Source organism: Lontra canadensis, unplaced genomic scaffold, assembly GCF_010015895.1.
Source record: "Lontra canadensis isolate GAN:19392208 unplaced genomic scaffold, GSC_riverotter_1.0 scaffold22, whole genome shotgun sequence".
NCBI classification, from domain to species: Eukaryota; Metazoa; Chordata; class Mammalia; order Carnivora; family Mustelidae; genus Lontra; species Lontra canadensis.
In genome coordinates this window covers 13254903-13279807 of record NW_022631016.1, presented here as the reverse complement: position 1 = coordinate 13279807, position 24905 = coordinate 13254903, and the positions used below count along the sequence as shown (strand labels likewise).

General features: G+C 45.5%; 1 protein-coding gene across 1 annotated transcript in view; it reads left to right on the top strand.

The window, feature by feature from the left end:
- MYO10 (myosin X) overlaps positions 1-24905 on the top strand; it is a 212118-nt gene that overhangs the window by 37306 nt on the left and 149907 nt on the right. Inside the window, 1 exon segment of the mRNA XM_032861894.1 lies at positions 7686-7784. Coding sequence (XP_032717785.1) covers positions 7686-7784 — 99 coding nt within the window.

Sequence of the window (24905 nt, the reverse complement as noted above, 5' to 3'; positions counted from 1 at the left end):
GAAATGAGGTGTCTCAGATCTAACGCCCTGCCATCATGAGGTGAGGAAATGAGTCTGAGATCACTCAGCCTTGAGGACCCCACAGTCGGCAGGCTGTGTGGCCAGGGGATGGAAAGACCACCCACGGATGTGGGGATGCTGAGAGTCACTGGTCCCCTGACCCTTCACTCTGTCCCAGGGCCCCACTGTCCCAGTGGCCATCCCTGGAGAGGAGAAGTCTTGGGTTTCCCCTTCCCTGTTCTTTTTTGGGGAAAAATCTGCTGGGTCTGTCTCCAGCCAGCTGTCCTTTGTCCCCACTGCTTGTGGTCATGCTGCAGTTTTCACGCTTACATTTTACATGGGCATCTGCCCCTCTCTCCATTCTTGTGCGCACCATTTCCAAATTCCTGACCAGTTTTGTGTTGGGGGTTTGTGAGCATTGGGTGGTTGAAATAGCTCCTGAGGGTCAAGAGCACCGTGGCCGGGTTTTGTCTGTACCATTCAGTCATCTGTGTAAAAACATGAAACGTCTGTTCTGATCTACTTTAAAAACTAACTGACTGGACAGATGGAGGAGGGAAAAAGAGAGAGTCCTTCTCGTACCACCATCAGACTGTTTGCCTGGTTGGACTTCTTCCTTGTCAAACATTTTGAGTCCTAGAGCCACCCCCTCCCTTCTGTATGTACCTGGTTTAATGTCCCCAGAAATTAGATCCGCCCCAGGTATGCTGTATCTGGGCCAGTTCGGCTCTGGGAAGTTGTAGAAGTTTCTAGAAATTAAGCAATAGCATCTGCTTTTTGTTAACAAGGTCACTGACAGTAACTGGTTTTGGAAACTCTGATTTGGCTGTGGCTCTAGAACTTTGTATTGCTCTGGCTCCATGATTCTCAACTAGTACTGTATATAATAATTACCTCAACCTAAATGTCACTAATACCAGGTTGAGAAATCAGCTTTAGGACTTTGTGTTGCAAAAGCCATACCTTTTAAGTTGGATTTGAATAATAGGATTAGAAAAAAAATATGTTGAAAAGGTGTTTCTACTTCAACAGGGGGGAAAAAGAATATAAAACAGAGATCTCATTTATATGTAGAAGCTAACCGCCCCCCCCCCAAAAAAAAAACTTACACAGAGAACAGATCAGTGGTTTGCGAGGGGTGGGGAGGAGATGGGAGAAGTAGGTAAAGGGGGTCAAAAGACAACAAATTTCCAGTTATAAATAAGTCCTGGGAATGTAATGTACAGCTTGGTGATCATAGTTAATACTGTAGTATGTATCTGAAAGTTGTTAAGAGAGGAGATCTTTAAAGTTCTCATCACAAGAAAAAAATTATAACTATGTGTGGTGATGGATATTAACTAGGCTTTGGAGATCATGTCACAGTTATGCAAATACTGAATCGTGCACCTGACACTAATGTTATCTGTCAATTACATCTCGATTAAAAAAAAATGGAGAAAAAGTGCTGTTTAAATCCTTGGTACTATAATATCCACATCCAGTTTCTGGAATTCAGTAGGGTCAGGGTCCCCCAGACCTTGCCCTGCAGCCTTTTGTATTAGATATTGTAGAAGATGCCAGGTTAGAAGTGATTGCAGGCAGAAGAGGAGAATTTTGCCTTGGCTGCTGAATTTATTACCGATTTAATTAATTTTAATCTTTCTTCCTTCCTTCCTTTCTTCTTTAAGTGAGCCTTTGTAGCTATGATGGGGCTTGAAATCATGACCCTGAGATCAAGAGCCCATGTTTACTGGCTGAGCCGTCAAGGCGTGCCTACTACAGATTTAAAGAGCCCTATTAATTTAGCCATTGCAAACTTATTTGATCCCTTTCTCTTTAAAAAAAAAAAAATCACATTTCCGAACAAATTGTGACTTTATTACATGGGTCCTTAGAGAATCCTGACCCGTGACTTACTAACACAGGCCAAGTAAGAGAAGTAGGTGTGGTTCTGGGTCCGAGATTGAGTTGTGTGTTTGGGTACGAGAAATGTTCTCCTTTCTGTGAATCTGTAATTAGAACATGCCACACGGAGTGGTATTTAAAGCATAGCATCGTCTCTCTTTAGGATTTTTTCCTTACCTTCTTTTTAAACTTAGTTTTGTTTTTTTTCTTTCCGTCAAAGTTCAAAAGAGAAAATCATTTTTAAAATCAGAAGGGAAATGCAGTACTTCTTAAAAAGTAGATTGGAATCTATGCTGGTGACTTTATCTTCTTTACCTTCCAGCAGGGATCAGCAGGCATTGTGTGGGAAGGGCCGGGAGGTAAAAATTTCAGGTGGTGTTGCTATGGTGGCGGGAAAGAGCCCGATGAGATTCCTGGCCCAGGGAGGAGGCACCGCGGGTCCCCAGTCGGCTGGGGATATATGATTATCTTCCAGGGTGATGGGTCTAATAATTAAGCCCTGTGAGACAGTGATACAATCTGTCACCGTCTCATCTTTCGATTAGTTTGGGCAAGTCTCCTGTGTGGTCTCAGCCCCTTACTGACATGAGTGGAGAGCAGGGACTTGAACTCAGCACAGATCTTCAGAGAATCCAGCCCTTCCCCCCGAATGCTTGTGGGTGTGTGGGTCTGTGTATGTTTCTTGATTTCTTGTCGCCCAGTTACAGAGACACAACTGGGTTTTTCCCATTACAGAACGTGTATGTACAATTGAGAAGTATGTAGGTTTGGAAATCATTTTTTTAAAAATGATTTGGAAGCGTTCCATTGTATGGATTTGTTACGTTTTGTCTCTCTACCAGTTAGTAGTCATTTGAATGATTTTTAGTATTTTGCTATTAATGAGTAGCTCCAAATATTTGCATGCAAGACTTTTTTTTTTTTTTTAAGAGTTTATTTATTTATTAGAGAGACAGCATGAGAGGGCTGGGCGTGGTGGCCAAAGGGAGAAACAGTCTCCCAAGTGAACGGGGAGCCATACCAAGACCCTGAGATCATGACCTGAACTCAAGGCAGAAGCTTAACGGACTGAGCCCCCCAGGCGTCCCTGCATGCAAGACTTGTTGAAACCTTTCTTTTGAGGAGGTAGATCTCTAGGAGATGAATTGTGGGAACCCATGGTGAGATTGTGTTTAGCTTTTTAAGAAACTGCCAAACTGTTTCCTAAAGCTGCTGTACCGTTTTACATCCTTACCAACACGTGGTACAGTCAGTATTATTATTTTTTTTCTATCCAGGAAATCATTTGTTGGTAATGGAAAGTAGACCCTATGAACCTCCCTTTCAGAAACAGGGAGGCAAGTAATAACCATCCCATCCTACAGGATTGCTCCAGATCAAAGGGGATGGGAGCTTTGGTGCAAGGACATTGTGGTGTAAAAATGTTACTGGTGATTACGTGCAGGAAAATTTTTAGCTGTTAAATTTCACACATATCCGGCTCAGAGACTAGGATGCAAACTTGCCCAAGTTTTAATAAAATGTGTGTGTTATGATCAAACTTAAAAAGACATTTTAACACTCAAATCGTGAGCTTTCTCCATATGCTAGGTTGCCTGGATTGTGCATTAAATTACCAGCCTTATTTAACAATGACAGAATATAATGGCTTGCATATGGTGGGCAAATATTTCTTCCCCACATAGACCTGGATGATCTGGTGAGTGTCCGCTTGTGACTTCATTTTCAAATGCCTGTGGGTGGCCTCTTTTCTGGACCTGGGCATGTGTGTTCTATTCACATAGAGTGGAGGCAGAACATTTGGGGGCTCAGAGAAACCATCAAGAACAATCTGTAAAAATAGCCACTTCAGTTGTACCCTGTAGTTCCGATTTCATGAAAATTGCCAGTTTAAGCTTTTTCGAGGAACAAAGGGAGTGTTTTGAATGCGTTTCCCTTCCTACCTGTGGAAGACAGAGGCTGTAGGCCTCGTGTTGTGGCCAATGGGCTTGAAATTTCCAGTCCGGGTGGATTTCCTAGAACCCGCTTATCAGCATCTCTTCACACCTATTGAAAAAGACCTTTGGACGAAGGAAGTTGAACCGCTGTTTGATCCTATAGGACTGTGTCAACAAAGGGCTTACCCGACCTTCATGGACAGTAAAAAGTACCGAAGCACAACTCAGGTGTAAGAAACTGAACGCTGTGTAGCTTCTGGAAGTCAGAAGGTTTATGTTAATCCTTGCAACAATTTATATTAATTCAGCAATGTTTCCTAATAAAATATTTGATTCTTACTAAGTAAGAGATTTTAGAAATGGGCAACCCATGAAATCCATTTTGATTAAAAAAAAAATAGTGCAGGTGATAGTCGTAGCAAAAAATGCTTCGGACTTAGGATTTGGGGGACAGAACCACTGTAAATTATTATTTCATGATTTTACCCAATGAGTAAAAGTTCTCACCTTCCTTATAGAACTTCGGAAGTTTCCATTTGAGTGTGCGCATACATGTGTGTGTACGTGTGTGTGTCTGTAGGTATTTTAGAACTTTAAAATATTGCAGTCTATGATGTGTAAATTAAAAAGATGATAGAGGGGCATCTGGGTGGCTCAGTGGGTTAAAGCCTCTGCCTTCGGCTCAGGTCATGATCCCAAAGTCCTGGGATCGAACCCCACATCTGGCTCTCTGCTCAGGGGGGAAGCCTGCTTCCGTTCCTCTCTCTCTGCCTACTTGTGATCTCTGTCAAATAAATAAAATCTTTAAAATAAATTTTAAAAAAAAGATGATAGAAACGGAGGTGTCTGGCTGGCTCAGTCCGTAGAGCGTGCAAGTCTTGATCTCAGGGTCGTCAGTTCAAGCCCCACATGGGGTGTAGAGATCACTTCAATAAATAAAAATAGTTCAGGCACTTGGAAGTCTTTTTCTAGATCATTGCAGTTAATGTAGTTTTGGGGTGGAGTGATGTGTGAGAGAACAGTGTTAGAGGACAGCGGAAGTGAATGTTCTTTTTGGAAGCAGCTGTGTGCTAAATCTGACTGGCAGGCAGTTGGAGGAGAATTCTTGATGTTCCCTGTGTCTCAGCCTGAGCTGCCCATCAGAGGGACGGGAGTGACGCCTTCAGGGGTGGGGACTCCCCTCTCTTGATGCTCTGTGTGTTCTTTAAATAAGGCAGGCTTTATAGAGATTTATAGAGAAATAGCTCGTAATCATTTTTGATGCTGCGTATGATTGTTGAGGATTTCAACCCCTCTTTGGAGGTAAGGTTGAAGTATGAGTTAATACCTCAAGACTTGCGTAACAAGGAGAAAAGGAATGCCTGTGGGGAGGGCTTCTGTAGGGCTGTGGCAGGTGGTGCTGGGAGAGCCAGTCACAGGGAACAGGAGAGCTGGTCCCAAAGCCCCAAAGACTTGGACCAGACTCAGTGTTGACTTGGGATTCCGAGTAAGGTTCTAGCTCCTGGCTGGCATAAACAAGGTCATTACTGGCAACAAGGGAGTAATTTTTAAGTCAGATTTTTAAAAATAATTTTTAAATAAGTACACCTAATGTGGGACTCAAACTTAAAACCCCGACATCAAGTGTCACCTGCTCTACAGACTGAGCCAGCCAAAGGGCCCCAATTCAGATTTTTGTATCTTAAATTTTCCCTCCTGGAGAGCGAGGTAGAAGAGAACAGATGGTTGCATGTGTGGTACTGGCCATGTAAAGTGACTTCTGGGTTATATATTTTTAAAGATTTATTTAATTGACAGCACAAGCAGGGGGAGCAGCAGGCCGAGGGAAAGGGGAAAGCAGACTCCCCACTGAGCAAGGAGCCTGATGTGGGGCTTGATCCCAGGACCCTGAGATTGTGACCTGAGCCGAAGGCAGACGCTTAACCAACTGAGCCCTCCAGGTGCCCCTGTTGTTATATTTTAATGTGCATTGATTCATCCATTTATTTTATGAATTATTTCAAGGAGAGAAATAGTATGAAGTGTAGAAAGAGCATGGGGTTAAGAATCAGAGGGAACAGCTCTGTGGTGGAAAGCAAGGACTTGGGCTCTGAGTTTCAGTTTCCTCCTGGTGGAGGCAGGATTTCTAGCTTACTGAGGGTTGGTATTAAATCCAGTGTCCTTGAGGCTCTTAACTTGTGACTGTGACACATGGGCACACCATTATTGGAAGTTAGCTACTCTTTTTGCTACTGATAAACATAATTTAAAGTAGCACATAACGTGGGGGGAGGGGGCCCAGGTGGCTCAGTGGGTTAAGCATCCAACTCTTGATTTCAGCTTGGGTCTTGATCTCAGGATTATAAGATTGAGCCCGGCATTTGACTATACTGAGCGTGGAGCCTGCCTAAGATTCTCTCTCCCTCTCCCTTTCACCCGTCCTCCCCCAGTGCACTCTCTCAAAAACAACAACAACCAAAAAAAAAAAAAAAAAAAAAACCCAAAAAACTAAAATACTCCTATGAAAAATAACATAGCATAAAGTTACTTCTATATTATTTACTTATATATTACTTATATGTTATTTATTTATATTTATTTATATTATATTATTTGTCTGTATTATTTATCCCACACCAACTCTTTTAAGAGACTAGTAGGAGCCCCTTAAATGGCAAGTGAAATATACTCTAATCAATATATTTTATATATTTCACTTAACATTTGAAATAAAAACAAATTAAGTAGACCAATAAAATGAGGTTGAAAGTTCTAGAAAAAGTTCCATGCAGGTACCGTTTCCAGTGATAACTTGGGTATAGTATTTTCACATGAACACAAGGATGTGCTTGTTTGCGGTCCTTTTTGTTGGGGTTGATGAAGTGGACCAAATTAGTAATAACTTGATGAAAAATTAGTGCTTAATGTTATGTTCCATCACATGGGCATACATCATACTGATAATTTGTTATAATTTGACCAGTAACACCCAGTGATTTCTTCAGACTTTTATCCCTTGTTCTTGGAAATGAGTGGTTTTCATGTTGTGAAATTAAAGGAGGAGGAAATTCATCATCGGAAGATAAATACTGTGCTTATTTCATTTGTCTAGTGGGGACATAACAAATGGAAATAAAATCAACGCTGAAGACTAGGCCCCAGGTGAAAACAATAGGATCTGGAAGTTTCCATCTTGGGCTACAGTCCTGAACACTGGCATGTGTTGGGTGGTTTGGTGGAATTCTAGCAAAAGTTCTGATCTTTCCTAAGACTTTAGTCCCTATCTTGGAACATCGATTTGACCCCTGGATTTGGTCCCAGTAGGAAGTCAGCAGACTGTTCGAATGCCGTCCAGGTGGCCAGGCTCATGGGGCTTGGAGCTGGCAAGGTGGGAGCTAGCAGATCCCAGTGAGTTTTCAACATTGGTGGAGCAATGTGGCAACCTGGTTAAACTTGTTTCTGGAACCCAACTGCCTGGAGTCAAGTTCTTCCCATCTTGTGATTCTGGGAGAGTTGCTCTGCCTTTAGGCCTTCAGGTTCTCCCTCTGGAAAGCTCAGTGATAGCAGTGCCTGTCTCAAGGGCCTTTCTGAGTGACATGAGATCATTCGCATAAATCACTTGGCATTTCCGCAACACAGGGCCTACTATTTTCTGGCCTCCTTTTCCGTGTTCTCTGGTGGGACGCTCAGTCACGCTTGTCTCTAGCGAAGGCTGTGCCTGATGCTTTCTGAAGAGTCATTCTTGTCTGAGAAAAACATTTGCTTTTTAAAACGTTGTTGTTTTTTCTTAAAAGAATGTAGTAGTCAGTGGTTTTGAGAGTGGTGATTTGCCACGAAACGCAACCCAAGCTCCCAGTGAAATCTCCTTTGTTTTGTTTACAGGGGACACGGGTCTGGCTGAGAGAAAATGGCCAGCATTTTCCAAGTACTGTCAATTCCTGTGCAGAGGGCGTCGTGGTCTTCCGAACAGACTATGGTCAGGTGAGCACACGTGGGTGGCTTCCCGATATGCTCTGCTTCCGAAGGTTGTCCTACAGGAGCACATGGGTGTTCGCTGCCCGCCTCTCTCCCTCCCCCCGCCTATACCTTCAGTGTTTTTTTCTAAGTGGGAAAAACCAAATCCTGGAAAGAATGTAGAACATACACCTTAAGTGTGTGGGGGAGATGTAATAAAACTCCCCAAATGGAACGTACAAAATGTTCCAACCGGGACAGGACAGAAGAGCGCTCCACTTGGCTGGTTCCTGGGAATCTTGTTAAAGAAACAGACGTACAGGGTGCAAGCAATTTGAGAAAAACTTCAGAATTATGGATATTTGCGTAATGGTTTCCTTATCACGTTGCCTTAAAATTCTTGCATTTCCTACAATGTTGAAAATATGGGTCTGCTGGTGGGAATGTAGGTAGCGACAGTTCCTGTAAGAACACTGTGGGCTACACCTCACCTGAATTCCTTGTCCACCTTGTTCTTCAAACGAAGAGGTTCCTTCAGGTGGGGGCATCAACCACTGCTTTGGGTGTCCTGTTCTTTAGTGTAACCTAAAAGCTTGTATCAGCGAAAACAAATACATGAATCCAGAAATTAGCTCATCGGTTGTATTTGCGCGATTGTAAAAGAAGGCTGGTGTCTCTGTTTTATCAAGGAAACTAATTTTAATGTTACCAATGCATCCCTTTTTCAGAGGCACATAGCAAAATCTAAGACCTAAGGAGAGAAGGATGTCCTTTGCCAGTATTTAAAACTCATTGTCTATTCTGGTTTGCCAGTTTTGTTGAGAACAAACCCTTCAGGGTCAGTGTCAAGTAGTTTAAGGCAGATACGGGCTACGTGGTTATCAAGACCTCTTCCCAGAGAGAGTCCACTTGGTGGCACCTTTCTCGTTTCGTGGCTTAATCGAGTGATGTTTCTGGGCTGTGTTGCAGGTCCTCCGTTTCTCTGTCGTCTGAGAGTCTTGAATAGTTGATCAGCATTTGTCCGGTGGTGAAGACCTAGCTGGGTTTGGTCCATGGTGACTGCGGGGGATGGGGAGGGGGCAGATAGATCTCAAGTCTGATGGTCATTGCCAGCGGGAACTCAAACTGCTGCCCAGCCTGGTTTCCTTCTCATCAGATTCTCGGGCTGTACAGTATGATCTGTAAACTAAGGACAGCCTAAGGGACTTTTGTCAGGCTTAAGTGTGTACGTTCCCATGCAGGGCTCATCCATGTTCGTCTCTCTTGCCATTATCCTGCCTGTCCTCCCTTCCCACTTGACCTGGATGAGAATTCACTTCCTTTTAGGTTCTGTACGTACTTTTCAAGATGATGTAAAAAACAGAAAAGCGTGTATTTAAACAGTGCACCTGACTTGATGTAACTTTGCTCCTGAAAGTGTTGTAAAATAGATTGTTGGTGGAATTTTTTCTTCATTGACTTTTTAATCCCAAAGATAATTCTTTTTTTTTTTTAACTTTACCCCTCTATAAAAAAATTGTGGTAAAAAACACATTAACACTAAGCATAACCATTTATTTTTAAAGTGTTTTTTTTTTTTTTATTTTATTTCTTTGACAGAGGTGACGAGTAGGCAGAGAGGCAAGCGGGAAGAGAGGGGGAAGCCAGCTCCCTGCTGAGCAAGAGCCCGATGGGGGGCTCGATCCCAGGACCCTGAGATCATGATCTGAGCCAAAGGCAGACGCTTAACCAGATGCCCCCCAGGCGCCCCATAAACATAACCATTTTTAAGTGTACACTTAAGTAGTCTTAGGTATTTTCATACTGTTGTTCAAGAGAACTCTAGAATTTTGTCATCTTGCGATACTGAGACTCTACCCACCAGCAATTCCTTGTCTTTCCTCTCACCAGTTCTTGGTAACTACCTTTCTACCCTCTGTCTCTGATTTTGATTACTTTAGATACTTTGTGTGAGAGGAGGGATCACACACGCACACAGTATTTTGTCCTTTTTTTGGTGTGGTTGGCTTATTTTGCTCTACATGGTGTCCTTGGGGATCTAAGATGCTTTCTGTTCCCGTCTGAGTACACCGCTCAGCAGAAGCTAACACGAAAACTTCAGCCCTTTGGTGCTGCTGTCCATGACACAGGGTCTGAACTCTGTACAACGTGAGGCCATTTTCGGTCCTAGCTAATGAACAGCTCAGTGGGCGGAGGTGGAGTGAGGCGGTCAGGCCAGTAATCGTGTTCACTGCTGACAGTGATCCGCTGACAGAGATCGTGGGCTTGGAACAACTGAACAGAATAGCATGCACTTAAATGTGAAAGCCACTCTCAGCTTTGACTTCTCATCCTCCGTCAGTCACCAAATACTTGGTCTTACGTTGTCCACTCTGTCATTCCCAAGTATAAGGAGCTTGGAGATGTGTGTAGAAATTACAGGGTTTAAGCCAGAAGAGTGCGACAAGACAGAAGAATTGCATTCCGACTTGGATCAAGAAGGGACTGTGGCCAGGGGACTCCAGTGTCTTTCTTTCCTGACGTCCTTCCTTTCCTCACATCTCAAGTTCACTGTGATGTGAATTTGCAGGTGTATTTGCCCAGGGTTAGGAGAAGTTCATGAATGGGTTCTGGTCCCCAGGACGGACACAGTGACTCTGTAACTGGTCAGGGACAGATTCTTCAAGGAATTAGGGTCCAAGATACAGAGCATGGCCTTGTCCTCGTTAAGGCTGTCTAGGATAACTTTTCAAGGTATTGGCTACTTTTAACTCAGTTTATTAAAAGATGTGAAAAAAAATCAGTGTGGGGGGTGTGGGTGGGAGAGGGAGAATGAAGAGTTATTGTTGAATGGGTACAGAGTTTAGTTTTGGAACATTTCTGATGGTGGACAGTGGTGACAGTTGTGGGAAAATGTCCTTGTGCTTTAATGCCACTGAATTGAACACTTAAATGGTTAAAGTGGCTTTTTTTTCGTTCTTTTGTACATTTTACCACAATAAAAAAAAATGAGGTAAAAGCTATTAAATGGGTATTTTTCTGCATTTTTAAAAAAAAAACATTCTGGTGACATTTTTGTTGGGGAAATGTGGCGTCAGAGAAATAAAAGCTAATGAAACTATTAGTCTGCCCTACTTGGGGGACTGTGGTCTCTTAGGTTATGTGACTCGCCTGGGAGTCCTGCTCAGCTGCAGATTCTGATTGGCAGGTCTGAGGCGGGGCCTGAGAGTCAGCGGTTCTCACAAGCACCCCGTGGTGGTGATGCTGCTGCTGGTTTCCTGAACCACATTTGAGCAGCAAGGGTATAGAGGGCTTTCCTGAGAACTGCCTGGGGGTCGTGGTTGCCTACAGTAAGAGCAGGGAGTACTCTCAAATCCTCTGTGTGGACCACTGGTCCCAGGGTTGTAGAGGAAGCAGAGAGAAGAGGAGGAGGGCTTTACGTGAAGCTAGAACCCTTTTCGTTGACCTTCCAAAGCTCTTCCGTTCTCCTTGCTCAGTTACCTTCCCTCCTACAACCATTTGACCTTGAGCGTGGCCAGGTTGGGTCTGACGGCAGCAAAATGATTCCCAAGTGAATCAAAAAACCATTTTGAAATCCTTTTTAGTGTTGGAAGCTGAGCAGAGCCAGGCGTCTCTAAAATCCTAAAGTGGGACCTCAGGGACCCTGGGTAGGCGGGAGAACATAGTGTGTTTTTTGTGAGAGCACTGAAGGGCATGTTCACTGATTTCATTCAGATGCTGAGAATTTTGCACATGTCCTCAGCTGTTTTGGGGAGAGTGGGTTTTTTGGTTTGTTTTGTTTTGTTTTTTGGCCAGGGACATAGCTTCACTGTTAATTTAAAATTCCATTTCACACTAAAAGTAAAACTACTGTAGGTTGGTCCAGGGAATAGAGAGGACCAAAACGTTCCCGTTTGATTTATAATGTACGCTCTACTCGCCGTGAAGTATTTGCAGATGGAGAAAGAAATGTGCAAGAGACACGCTAGCACACTTGGTTGAAAACTATGCATAGCTGTGGCCTGTGGAGGACACAGCAGCAGGGCAGGTCCGCGCTTGCCCTGAAAGTTCGTTCTAGGCCTACATTATTTTATCACGCTTTCCTTTATTGAGCTTAAAGATACAGGCTTTTGTTTGTTTTTTGCCTTTTTGCAGATTGAAGTTTTGTGACAACACTGCTTGAGCAAGACTGTCGGTGACATTTTTTCCAACAGCAGTTGCTTACTTTGTGTCTCTGTGTCACATTTTGGTAATTCTTGCCATATTTAAAACTGTCTCATTATTGTATTTGTTACGGTGATCTGTGATCAGTGATTATGGCTCACTGAAAACTCAGATGATGGCTAGCATTCTTTTTTAAAGATTTTATTTATTCATTTGAGACAGAGATAGAGAGCATGAGCAGAGGGACAGGGAGAAGCAGACTCCCTGCTGTACTGGGAGCCTGACGTGGGGCTTGATCCCTGGCCCCACAGATCATGACCTGAGCCCAAGGCAGATGCTTAACCAGCAAAAATGCTGCCCCTAAGGCTAGCATTTTTTAGCAGTATTTTTTTTAAATTTTATTTATTTATTTGACAGAGAGAGAGAGAGATCACAAATAGGCAGAGAGGCAGGCAGAGAGGGGGACCTAGGCTCCCTGCCAAGCAGAGATCCCGATGTGGGGCTCGATCCCAGGACCCTGAGACCATGACCCGAGCCAAAAGCAGAGGCTTAACCTACTGAGCCACCCAGGTGCCCCAGCAATAAAGTATTTTTAATATATGCACATTGTTTTTTAGGCATTGTTGCACATTTAGTAGCTAGAGTATAGTATAAACATAACTTCTATATGCACTGGGAAACCAAAAAATTCATTCAAACACTTTATTGTGAGGGTCTGGAACCAAACCTGCAATTTTTCTGAGGTACGCCTGTCCGTGTGTTCTTGGACATGGAACCGCAGACAGTTTTAGAAGAGCACCATGGCTTTGCAGGGTGCGGGTATGGCTAGATTAGCTCTTATGGAAGTGTAAGAGCAAAGACAGCCTTGAACATCGGTCTTTTCTGGAACACTCATGAGCTGCACGGGCCATCACGATAGCACCCTTAGGAACATTGTAAATTGAGTAATAAGCTCTAAATTAGATTTTTCACTTTGCAAGTGAGCTATTCTTTTCCGAGAAGAGTCTAATTTGATTGCTCTGAAACAGCTTACAGTGATATCAATTTACCTAATTGTGTTTTAAGGGGTAGTTATTCAGCTTACCCCAGTAAACTTAATCAAGGCAATTACTCTAAGCAGTGATTCTGTGGGGGTTTTTTGTTTGCATTGTCTCTCTATGGGGTCTTTAGAAATATTTTCCTGGCTGGGGATTTAATCACCCCAGTCTACAAGTAAATGCCCTCCTCCTCGCCCTTCCGTCTTTATTGGCTTGCCACGAGTATGATTAGATTTGGGCTTAAAAGTTATTGTTCTCATTTGATTAATTCAAGAAAAGGCAGTTAGATGGCCGGGTTACTCTCAAGTCCGCCCCACCGCATGGAAAGTCAGACTTCCTCCAGCCAGATGGGGGACCCAGGACCCGTTACTTGGAGGATCACTCCTCCCATTTCCAGCCATCCCAACCTTTTCTCTTTGACATTCCAGTGTTGACTTGTTGGAATTAGCAATGTGGGCCCAATTTTGTGAAACTTCATGATGGATTCGTAGGGATTTTTGTTGTTGTTGCATTTCTTGATCATTTCCTCATACTCACTGTCCTGCCCCGCTGTTTTTTCTTTGCTGTTTTCCCTTCACTTTGCCAGGACGAGTGCGTTTTTGTGTGCCTGGCAGGGAGTATGCAGCCTGTGAAGTTCATGGACCACGTGCATCCACTCCTGGGTTCCGGGGGCATCTCCCTCAAGCCTGCTGAGGGCTGGGGAAGGGACAGTGGGGCAGCCCAACACCTGTGCCCCCCACCCTGTCAGGAGGTGGATAGCTGGATCTCCGAGATGGCACTTCCGGGGCCCACAGATTGGATCTGGCTGTTAATGCGAAGGGGTGGGTCCGAAATATTTTAACGGAATTGCAAATTTCATCGGAAAGGAAACTGACAGCCCAGCTGGCCCCCAAGAGCTCAGGAATGCCCTGGAGTTCAGCATTCCAAGCTTCGCACGCAAAGCCAGCTGTGGGCCCGGCAGCTGCAGGGAGAGGTCCCACCGCCGGGCCAGTCTCTTCTGTGTGCTTGGCGGTTGGTGTGCCCCTCCCCGGGGGGGGGGTCGGCCCAGGACTCCTTGGGGCTGCTCACACGAGTGGTAGGTAGGGGAAGGGGGAGACCAGCAGAGAGACACTTAAATTGAGGAAGATGGGGACAGCATTCGTGATGCAGAACTAGTCCGCAGGGCGCTTTGAGTCTCAGCCAAGCTATGGGACAGCAGAACAGATGTTTTCTAGACAGCTGGCCTGGACGTAATTCCAACCCTATGTTGTTATTGTTAAAAGTATATCACCTTCTCAATTTTTTTAAACTTTTGCATTAATGCACATATTTTGGGGAAATCTTATTCCTTTTGTGTTCAAAAGGAAGGAAGCATGGATTAGTTCTATTTTTGCTCCTGGTAACCTCGCAGAACTCAAGTGTCCCTTGTATTGCAAAGGCTACTTCCAACCCAGTGAACCTGTGGGTCCATTGGAACCGTATGAAACTGCCATCTCTCCAGGCTGAGACAGTCGAATATCGGCAGTTCCAAGGGGTTCAGCTCAAAAACGTGTTCATGACCTATTTTAACTTTGTGTCATAGTTTATTGATAAGTTTATCACTTCAAGATAGAATGAAAGATCGAGTTTTCCAGGTGGCTGACAGTAAAGTTTAACAAAATGGGAGTGTTTTTGCAGTCCAGTCGAGGGGCACAGCATATCCCTAAAACAATATACAGCCCTGGCTTGGGGAGTCCCACCACCATCTTGATCCATGGCTCGTGTGTGTGTGTGTGTGTGTGTGTGTGTGTGTGTGTGTACAGCCATGACAGGCTGTGACCCTTGTATTTCGGGGTTTCCATTTTCCCCAGGTGTCTAAATGATTTTCTGTGATGGGTCTCTGCTGCAAATATCCAAATTTGAGTTGAAAGAAAAAAAGAATGGATATACATTTTTTCTTTTTTGGAGTTTGGGTTTTCCTCTATTGTTGAGTGTCTGTGGGTGTTTATTGTAAATATACATAACATAAAATTGACCATTTTAACTGTTTTTACATGTATAATTCGGTGGCATTAATTATGTTAGCAATGTGTGAAAACATCACCACTGTTTCCAAAACTTTTTAAATAACCCCCAAAACAGAATCTCCATACCCATTAAGCACTAACTCCCTATGTAATTTATTTTTACTTTTTTTTTTTTTTAAGATTTTTATTTATTTGACGGGGGTGGGGTGGGGGGAGAGAGCATGCACAAGGGGGCAGTCAGAGGGAGAGGGAGAAGCAGACTTCCCACTCACTGAACAGGGAGCCCTATGTGGGACTTGATCCCAGGACCCTGCAATCATGACCTGAGCTGAAGGCAGATGCTTAACAGACTGAGCCCCCCAGAGCCCCCATGTAATTCCTTTTTAAACTATTCTATTCTTGGGTACCTTTTTTTGTGCTGCTTTTAGAGATAGGAGCACAGTAGAAATTCTGGTTTGTGTAACCTTTCCTATGGAATAGACAATGTCAGGAAAGAATGGCTGTAGACCTTGGGTCCAGGTTCCTAGGAGGGAGAATCTGAGACTGACCACTCCTGAGCATTGGCCGTGGCCAAGAGACATGTCTGTGTGAGTGGTGCTGCCCCATCCTTTCACTTCTCAAAGAGGAGGTGTCTGCAGAGCTGTCTACATTAGGGGAAAGAGGGGCACGCTGGTGACAAGTAACAGATAATTGTGAAAATCAGACGCATTGGATTCTCTTGTTGAAACATCAGTCTGGGTCCATCTGTTATTCTTGGAAGTCGCTTTAATCAGAACAGCACAGCTGTATTAAAAAGACGGCACTGAGCTGGGAAACTCTTAAATTCTTTGTGTGTTTCCCACATTTTGCTGTTTCATCCTGGAAATACCCATCTCTGAGATGGATATTAAACTCCAGCCCACGGAGTTTCTTAGAAGTCTGCGCTCCAGAGACAGACCACCACCGGGACTTCCAGTCTTGTGCTGAAGACCAAGTAAAACGCAGTGTGTCCAAAGTACTTGGTTTTGAGTGAGAAAATATTTTTAGGCTCTGAGAGCCACGTGAGTTTTACTCTCTAGACCTCTTCCAAGAATTTGGTTTGGCTTCTTGCGGCTCAAAGATGGAAAGTCAAATATTTCCATTAATTTTTACTCTGGGACTACAGGGGAAAAAAAAAAAAGTCTGCTTATTAGTGCACCCAGCTCCCACGTGAAAACATGTGTGTCTTTGCAAATCTGCATAGCTCTGTGTATTGTAAATTTTACCCATTGTTGTAAATTTGAGCATTTTGAAACCTAAGACTGTTAGCCCCTACATTTCCACATCTGCATTGAGGTGGGGATTTTTCAGTAACAAACACGGTAGGATGCGTTGGTGTTCTGAGGAATGTGGGCTGCGTCAGGTGTTACAGGCCCTGCTTACTATGAGTGCATCCGTTTCTGTGTTGTTACCTGCCATATTCCACCGCCACTGGAAAAATCCATTGTTAAGACCTAAGAGATCCGGGCCTCTGGGACCTGCCTTCTTGTAGCTTTACGTGAATCCAGCCCAAGTGGATTTAGAATCCAGCTTATTTCAGACAGTTTGAGACCCAGCTTTTCCCTTGTCCCTTTGGACTGAACAGCTGGGCCCTACCCCTGCTCCCCCAGCCCCACCCCGCCAGATAGGTAGACAGGTGGCTGGGGGATTGGGTGCTATTAGCAGTATTTATTGGCCCCTGTGAGGCTCTAGCTGAACACAAATTCTCTCTCTCTCTGTAAAGGCTTTTGCAGGAGAATGCGTATGGCCTCTGCCCTAGGTCATGACCTTCTTTGGCTTCCTGTCCTCCCTCGGGGGCCAAATTGTTCACTTTTGCCTTTTCTCCTTTGTGGGTATCTACCAACTTTGGCCTCTTCTTCCCAACCTTTAGGCCTCGTCTGTTTATTTGTACCCAAGCCTGCCTCTGATCTGCCGGTCTCTCTGCTTGGATTCCAGCCTCCACATCTCGGTGGCACACTCTGCTTGTGCCTCTGTGAGCCTGTGGTGTTTCCAGACCTTTCCTGCCACGCTCATGTGCAGGCGGGACGAGAAGGGCAGAGGTCAGGTGCCGTCAGTCCCGTGGTTCCTTTCAATTTTGTGGGTCACTTAGCAAATTAGATGTCTCATCCTTGCAGATAAGCAGGATACTATCTTGCATTCTTGGTGCCCATGAAGACTGAACTTAGCTAATTAACCCTGTGTGCTAAACTCGGACCAGGTCACGATTTATGACCAGGAGAGGTAAATAGAAAACATTGAATCAAGACTAGATTCTTCTTGGGACGCCTTGGTGGCTCAGTTGGTTAAACGTCTGCCTTCGGCTCAGGTCATGATCCAAGCATCCTGAGATCGAGTCCCGTGTCCGGCTCCTTGCTCAGTGGGGAGCCTCCTTCTCCCTCTGCCTGCTGTTTTCCCTGCTTGGGCTCCCGTTCTCTCTCTTTCTCTCTCACAAATAAATACATAAAATCTTTTTTAAAAAATAGATTCTTTATTTTGGAGGCTTAAATAAATACTATTTCTTTATTACAAGTATCATGAAAAAAATGTATGTGAAGATCTTATTTGGAAAGAAAACGACTTACAAATTATCTGCAGGAATTAGACATGGCACCATGTACTGTAATCAGTTAAAAAAAAAAAAAAGCAGAGGCAGTTTGTTAAAACAAATCCAGGTGGTTGTCTGTCTGTAACTGAGTTGCATTCCATTCCGAAAATTCATTTATAGCCCTGTTGTTTGGAACGAGTTTTCCCAAGCAGTCCGTGATATACATGGGAAGCTAATCGTCCTGTCCATGTACAAAGACCCAGTACCCACAGTACACCAAGACTTGGGGGGGATCCAGAAGCCCTCTGTGGCTGATCCCGATTTAAACATGTTTGTAGAGTTCCAACCTGGGATGCTGCTGTGGTGAGATGGGAAAATCACATTCTTCCCATGATCGCCTCCCTGGTGAGTGGTGGGGGAAGGAGGCCCCCGTTACTAAGCCAGATGCTCCTCATCAGGGTTGGCATATAGAGTGGGTAAAGGGGGGAGGAGGAGGTGTGCCCAGTGACCTCTCTCTACCAGGCACTGCGCTGGTGCATTCCCAAGGATGCTCTCTGTAGTCCTACAGCTGCCCTTGGGAGGCCTGGTTAGCCCAACTGCAGTAAGGCAGAAGCCGAGCTTCCCACTTCTTGAGGAGGAATGCGAAGTAGGACAGAGGAGTCTTGGGATGGGGGTGTTCCCACCCGCCCCTCCTCGTCCTGGCTATTTGCTGTGCTCGCTCCTCTCCGTGGGCCCCCGGGATTGAGCACACGTGCTGTCCTTATCATGACATTTATGCTTTCCCTCGAAGTCACTGCTCAAGATCAGCGGGTTCTCCCGCCGCCTCCCCGACTCCCTCCCCCTTGGTGGTGGCCTCTATTTTTTTTTTTTTTTCCTGCTCTGGGGAAATAGAAGGGTTAAAAAAAAAATCACATTTTTGAATTCTGATGTTTCATCATCTTGTGTTCACAATCTTGCTTTCCTGCTGCTGCTCCTGACCGGCCCTCCTCAACCCTAGCTGCCTCTGGGGATTCACGGGGAAGCCCGCCCCTGGAGCCTTACTCTCTCCCTTAATGGAGCCCCTGTCCTTGATCTTCCCATCTCTCTTCTCTCCTCCCACCCTCCCACGCTGGACACTGCATTCGAGTGGGACTTTGGGGTTTAAATGTCCCAAACTCCCACGCGGTGCTTCTCCATGCGTGGTTCTCCGATGAGCTGCTTTATAATCTTCAGGGCCCTCGTTAAGAATGCGGGTTCCTTGGCCACACCCCGGACCTGCTGAATCCTCTTCTGGAAAGATGGCCCCGGGAATCTGTGTTTTAACAAGGTCCCCCCCACCCCGCCATCCTATGGGCCTTGAAACGAGAGCACCGTTGACTCTGGGTGTGTTGATCTGCGGTCAGTTGGAGCGTCCTCTTCCTCGTCTGACCTGGTCTCATTCGCGGCTTGTCCCCAGCTGGGCTGCCCCCTGCCCTGTGGGGTTGGGGGCTCCAGGGCGGGGCTGGAGCATCCCTTCTGATGGCATGAATCTCAGGCTGGGGGCTTTCATTTTTCCCTTCTCCCTCTTGCACAATCCCACCCCCTTGGGCTTCTGGGTCTGGAACAGAACCCAGTGTTTTGGGTCCTCTCTCTCCCCCTCAAGATACTGTGAAGGCTCTTTTTGTCCGTGGGGGAATCCAGTGGTAAAGCAGCTTCCTGAACTGTGCTGATGAAGTTTGTGCACAGAGACCATCAAGGATGATCTTAGTTGAATTGTATTTGTTTCTGAGGAAAACTGTACCTGTTTCTCTCTCAGGAGAGAGAGGGCAAGGCCCTGGAATTCAGAGTGAGGCCCTGGATGGGGTTGGGTAAAGGCATCTCCCGGGGAAGGAACTTGTTTTCCTCTTTTCTCCAGCACTGCGCCTGCCATCTGCAAAGACCCCACCTGGGCTGGATGGGAGCCCTAGAAGAGAAGGGGTGGGTAGATTCCAAGCAGCTGCCCCACATGGGGGAGGAAAGGGGACTCTGGCCCAAGGGAGACCTATTCTAGTAACTTCCATGTAAGGATTTCCTGTTTCTTAAAACAGCTGTGAAAGTGTGAGCTTCCAGCTTTTGTTTCAAACTGACTGCATTGGCCTGTTTAAAGGTAAGAGATCAGACCGAAGGGGCACTTCTGAGAAATTCTGCCCGGGAGGGGGAACACCTGTGGACTTCCTCAGGTGGTGGAAACGTTCGGTATGTTCTGTGTGGTTCCCCAAGCCGCATAATACTGTAGGTGAAGTAAACTTGAATTCTTAAAAATAACCCTCACCTGTTTGAAGGCAGCTGTTGGTGTCAAAGGGGCGCGTGTCCCCCACACACCACGGGCTTCGGAGCTGAGGGACCGGCCTTCGGTGGCAAACCGCGCCTGCTGCCCGCACGCTAGGAGGGCTTGGTGCGTTTTTTTTTTTTTAATGTTTGGAAACCTCCAAAGAAGAGTATTTCATGACACCTGAAAAATGACCTGAAATTGAAATTGAGGGAAGTTGTGCTGGAATTTAAGCAGCCGCGCCCCTTCCCGGGCTGCTCATTTCAGATTGTCTTCCAGCTCCTGCAGCACAAGAGAAGTCCTCACCCCCTGGCCTTATCACAGAAGTTTGCTGACCCTGATCTAAAGGATCAGTTTCCCCAGTTGCTTCTGATGGGATGTTTAGTGCTCAGCGGCCTTCTAGTGCTTTCCACTGGCTGTGCCCATCAGACTCACTTGGGGAGGTGGTTCCTGAGATTCCAGTCCTCCTTCCCCCATCTGTCCCTTCCCCCCAGCCCCCATGCCCCGGTGGGTGGGGGGCCAGGAAGTGGGCCCAGGAGTCTAGATTTGCAGCCAGCCAGCGGGAGGCCGTGCCCTGAACCCCGGGATCGATGAGTGGTCAAGCCCCCTCATTTTGTCGTCCTGGCAAGCTGGAAATGCCCTGCCCAGGAGGAATTAAAGTCATCAGTGACAAACCCCTATTTCCTGCTACCGGTAGGGCAGTGGCTCTTGGAACTGAACAGCATCAGATCATCAGATCCCACCTGCCCCCCCCAACCCCCCCAAGGGCTTTTTAAACCGCAGGATCCCGGGCCTCCACCGAGGGTTTCTGATTCCGCAGGGCTCAAGTGAAGCCTGAGAATGGGCATTTCTGAAGGCTCCCAGGTGCTGCCCATGCCGGTCTGGGAGCCACACCTTGAGAACTGGTTTGTAGGGCTTTGCTGGGCTGTGTGTGTGGATTGCTGTCTTTTATTTAAAATCGTATTCTAAATAAAAGCATCTAATACACATCTAATAAACATGTTCTTTAGAAACACATATGGCCATTCACATAGTCCAAGTACTTTTTTTGACTGCTGCCGCCATACAGGACTACTTCTTGAAAGGTGTCTTGTTGGAAAAACAAGGTGTAGTCTGGCGATCTTAGTTTTAATACTAACACCTGTCAGTGGTTTAGTCTGTAACCAGCTAGGAGTGGAGGGCCAGGGGGCGGTTGCTTAATGGAGAGCCACTCCCAAACCACAGCAAAAATAAGAAAGCCTGTGTGTTGTGTGTCAATTATATCCCAAAACATTTCCAAGGAACGTCCACTCTTAGAAGTATTGCAACACATAAGTGAGTTGATTGGGCTTAGACACAACTTTCAGAAGTTAGCTCTGCAAATTTGGACACCTAATGCCTATTTTAACACTGAAGAACAGTTAAGTTGTTAACTCGCTGCTGGCTGTGCACAGCCCTCCTTTTCTCAGTGAGGAGTCAGAGCCGGGGAAGGAAGGAGACTGGGTCTGTATTTAGCAGCTGTGGTTAGAACTCGCAAGCTTTTGAGAGCTAGCTCTGATTTACTGTGCTATCTTATCCCATTGTCTGGGCCACCCTGGCAGAGAGAACTTTGGGCAAGGCAAGGCTGGTGTGGAGGGTGCAGAACATAAGGAAGTGCCCAGCCAGGGTCATGCTGCATTGGTTGGCCCCCCTCCCAACTAGTTGATTCTTAAATTATGTGTCCTGGCCACCTTCCTCTCCTTAGACCTGGCCCTGAACAGAATCTAGGAGCTTAAGCGAGACTGCCTAGGACAAGAGGCCATCTGTAGACTCAAAGTCCCCTCTTCCTTTGCTTTGCTGAAATGATTCATTGAAATGACTTCTGTTGAACAGTCCTACTTGGGTATTTTTCATTTTCTTTGTCAGTACATTTTAGGGAACTTGTTTAAGGTTAAATTGCTTCAGTGCACATTGCCGTGTGTGCGACGATGGTGTGGAATATTTACATGAGTTTTTGAGGGGGAAAAATGCCCCCAAAGGATCTCCTCGATGAAGACTTCATAGCAGGCTTGTGCAATCTCCCATAAAACTCGAGCATTACATTTGCAAATGCAGCACATGGACTGTATTAGAAGTTCCAAGCGCGGTGGCTTCATTTCCGAGGTTCAAGCTGGTCTTTCTTTCATCTAGCTCTTATTTGGGTATTCCAAATCGTTCTCCTAATAATTTTTAAATAATTTAGTGGAATTTTTAAGTGTTCCATGATGGGCAACCGAGTAGCCAGGCCTGGAGTATTCAAGTATTTTTGTCTTTTGGAATGACCTTCTGTTCTGAAATGTATCCACCTTCCTGCCGTGTCAGAGTTCACGGTGGCTTGCTCCAGGCATCTGCTTTCGTTCTTGCAAAGGCAGCTAATGACAGATGTTTATGGGGTATGCTGAGAAACCTCCACTCCTATGACAATGGGCTGGAACATATGCTGTCCCCAGTGTCAGGAAGCTTTGTAACAAAGGACTCCAAAAGAGATCAGGCCACTGGGGAATGTCGCCAGCATGCCTTTGTAAAGGGCAAATCCTGTCCGATTAACCTAATTTCCTTCCCTAAGCACTGATAAACCAGGGAGATTAAAAAAGCAGATTTTCCAACTTTCGCATTTTTTTTCCCCTGATTTAAGAAATGTTCGTAATTAAAAACTGGAGGTTTTTCATTTTAAAAATTTATTCTCCCTCCTCAACACCCACCCCTCACTGAAAGGACTTGGTTAGCAAACGGCAAGTACGTGGGCCTTGTAAACCTTCCCTGGTGGCAGCGTGAGTGAGCGAAGATGGTGGCATCCGGATTCCCATCTTTATTTTGGACGTTCCTGTTTGAGACATTCTCTGCAACCGAATGGATATGTAAATAGCATAGAGGGAACTAGTTCCCGCCTTTTTGAGGGAAGTCCTGCTCAAGCACTATCCATTACGGGCTCGTTGCTACCCTTGATGGAGATTCCAAGATAGTTTGCAGATGTTACTTGTAGCTGAAAGAGCAAAAGAGACTGTAGGCCCCTTTTAGCACTTAGGATAAGGTGGGCTTAGTTAATGACTTTCGTAAGTTCGAGCTACAGTCTGGAATGAAGAGGCATGCTCTCGCTTTTAGCAGCTGTATTGCGGTAAGACCCACATCCCAGACAGTCCACCCAAATTAGTGGCTTTTATGATATTCACAGGATTATGCAATCATCACCGCAGTCCATTTTGGTTACCCTAAAAAGAAACCCTGTACCCCTTAACTGTCTCCCTTCTCCCCAAACATTCCCACCCCGGGCCCCATCCCTAGGCAGCTGTTCCCCCATCACTATGGATAGGCCTCTTCTGGACGTCTCGTGGGAGGGGAATCCCACAACGTGTCATCTTCCGTGAGCGACTTCGTCCGCTTCTCAGCACGGTGTTTTCACGGTCCGTCCGTGTTGTCGCGTGTACCAGCATCCCATTCCTTTGTATTGCTCCGTAATATTCCATCGTATGGCTATGTCACATTTTTACTTTAATAGTCTCTTAAAGCTAAGTCACAGAGAAAAATACAAAAGAGAAAGGACAGCTAGTTATATAATGCCACTTTTCATGTGGCTTATAATGGGTCACACTTTTAATATTTCCAAAAGGATGATATTTTGATGTGTAAGCTTGAGATCAGGATAATTGAAAGCGGTGACCTAATTCTTATATGCATTAAAAAAAAACACAGTTTAGACTTTCTCCTAGATTCTATTCCTAGCTATGGTCTCATCTCTGAAAATGTTACTCTTTTTCAAAGTTCTGGGAGGATTGCAAGATCATTAAGGCTTAGAGAAGGTTCATTAAGGTTCTACAGAAGCTGTCCAGGAAGTGGGTTATATAGCATGGAGGAGGCTAGTGGGTTAATTGAAGCAGATGGGATAGTTACATCGATAGTGCGGACTAGCTGTTCTCTCCCACTGGGAAGAAAGGATGTCAGCCCGGATGGGAGAGCTGGTAGCACAGGGAGGGACATCCTGACCTCAAGGACATCTCGGAATGACAGCAGAGGGGCTGACCGACTCCGCCTTTGAGGATAAGTAGCGGGCCTCCCATCTATCTGGAAAAGGAGGAAAGCTACAGATTTTAGAGTTGAGGATTTCCAGGCTTCATTTTCCTCCTGTCACTCCTAAGCAAGTGACAGATTGTCGTGAATATTTCCTTGTACAGGTGAGACTGGTGTCATCCTGACCCAAGGCACAGATGAGAATCACTGCAGATTGCCTTGACATTTGACAAGGTTGGAGAAGTGGAGCAATTTTTTAAGAGAGAAGCTGTAACTTCAAGACGCGACCTTTGATACTGATTTTTTTTTTTTTCTGCAGCGGACTTTTGAGGTGGTCTAAGTGGTGTCTTGAACCATCCCTGCTTCATTTCGGAAGTCTTGCTCCCCCTACTGGTCCCTCTGGGTACAGTGTTCCTTGGCTACTCTTTGGGGCTGCCTGGCAAGGCTTTGGAGGGATTCCTGCAAGAGATGCGTGCAAGGAGGTTCACACGGGGCATTTTACTTCAAGCACTTCTTGAGTGATTTGGGGAAGGAGAGGACAGAGGAGATCACGTAGTATTGCCGGATCGGTTTGTTATGGGAGTGGACTTGGCCCTGGATGCTTTGATCAAAGTCATCTGGGAGTGAAAACAGAAGCACGGGAAACCTTGTTTGGTTCTACATGGGAGGGTCCCAAGGGCCAGTTAGGACGGCCTGGTGACCAACCCAAATGGACTGGAAGAAGTGAGGCCAACCAGCCTGCCCTCTGCTGAGGGACTCCTGGCCGCGAGTCACAAAACCTGTTAAAGAGGTTCGATTAATGTTCAGAAGCCGGAGGCATAAAGTGAGTTAATTTTGGGGTACCTGCTGCCCAATAAACCTTTGTGAATGAATGCGCTGAGGGTAGAATTGAAAATAAGACCCAGTGGAAGTAGTCAGTGTACACATGCCAGGAGAGGAAAGCGGTTTCTGTACCTCCAGGATTAAGCCAGTGTCTGTATCATTCACAGACAGCACGTGTGTGGCCTAGAATCTGTACTGTGTGCTGTGTGGTGACCTTTTTTAAGCTAGGCTTTTTTAATGGGATTGGTTATTTAAGACTTTGTTCTTATAGGGCTTGTTCACTGCATCTGTGTGTATGTCTCTGTCCCTCTGTCCGTCCTAGCCGCTGATAAGCAAATCTTTACTAATTTC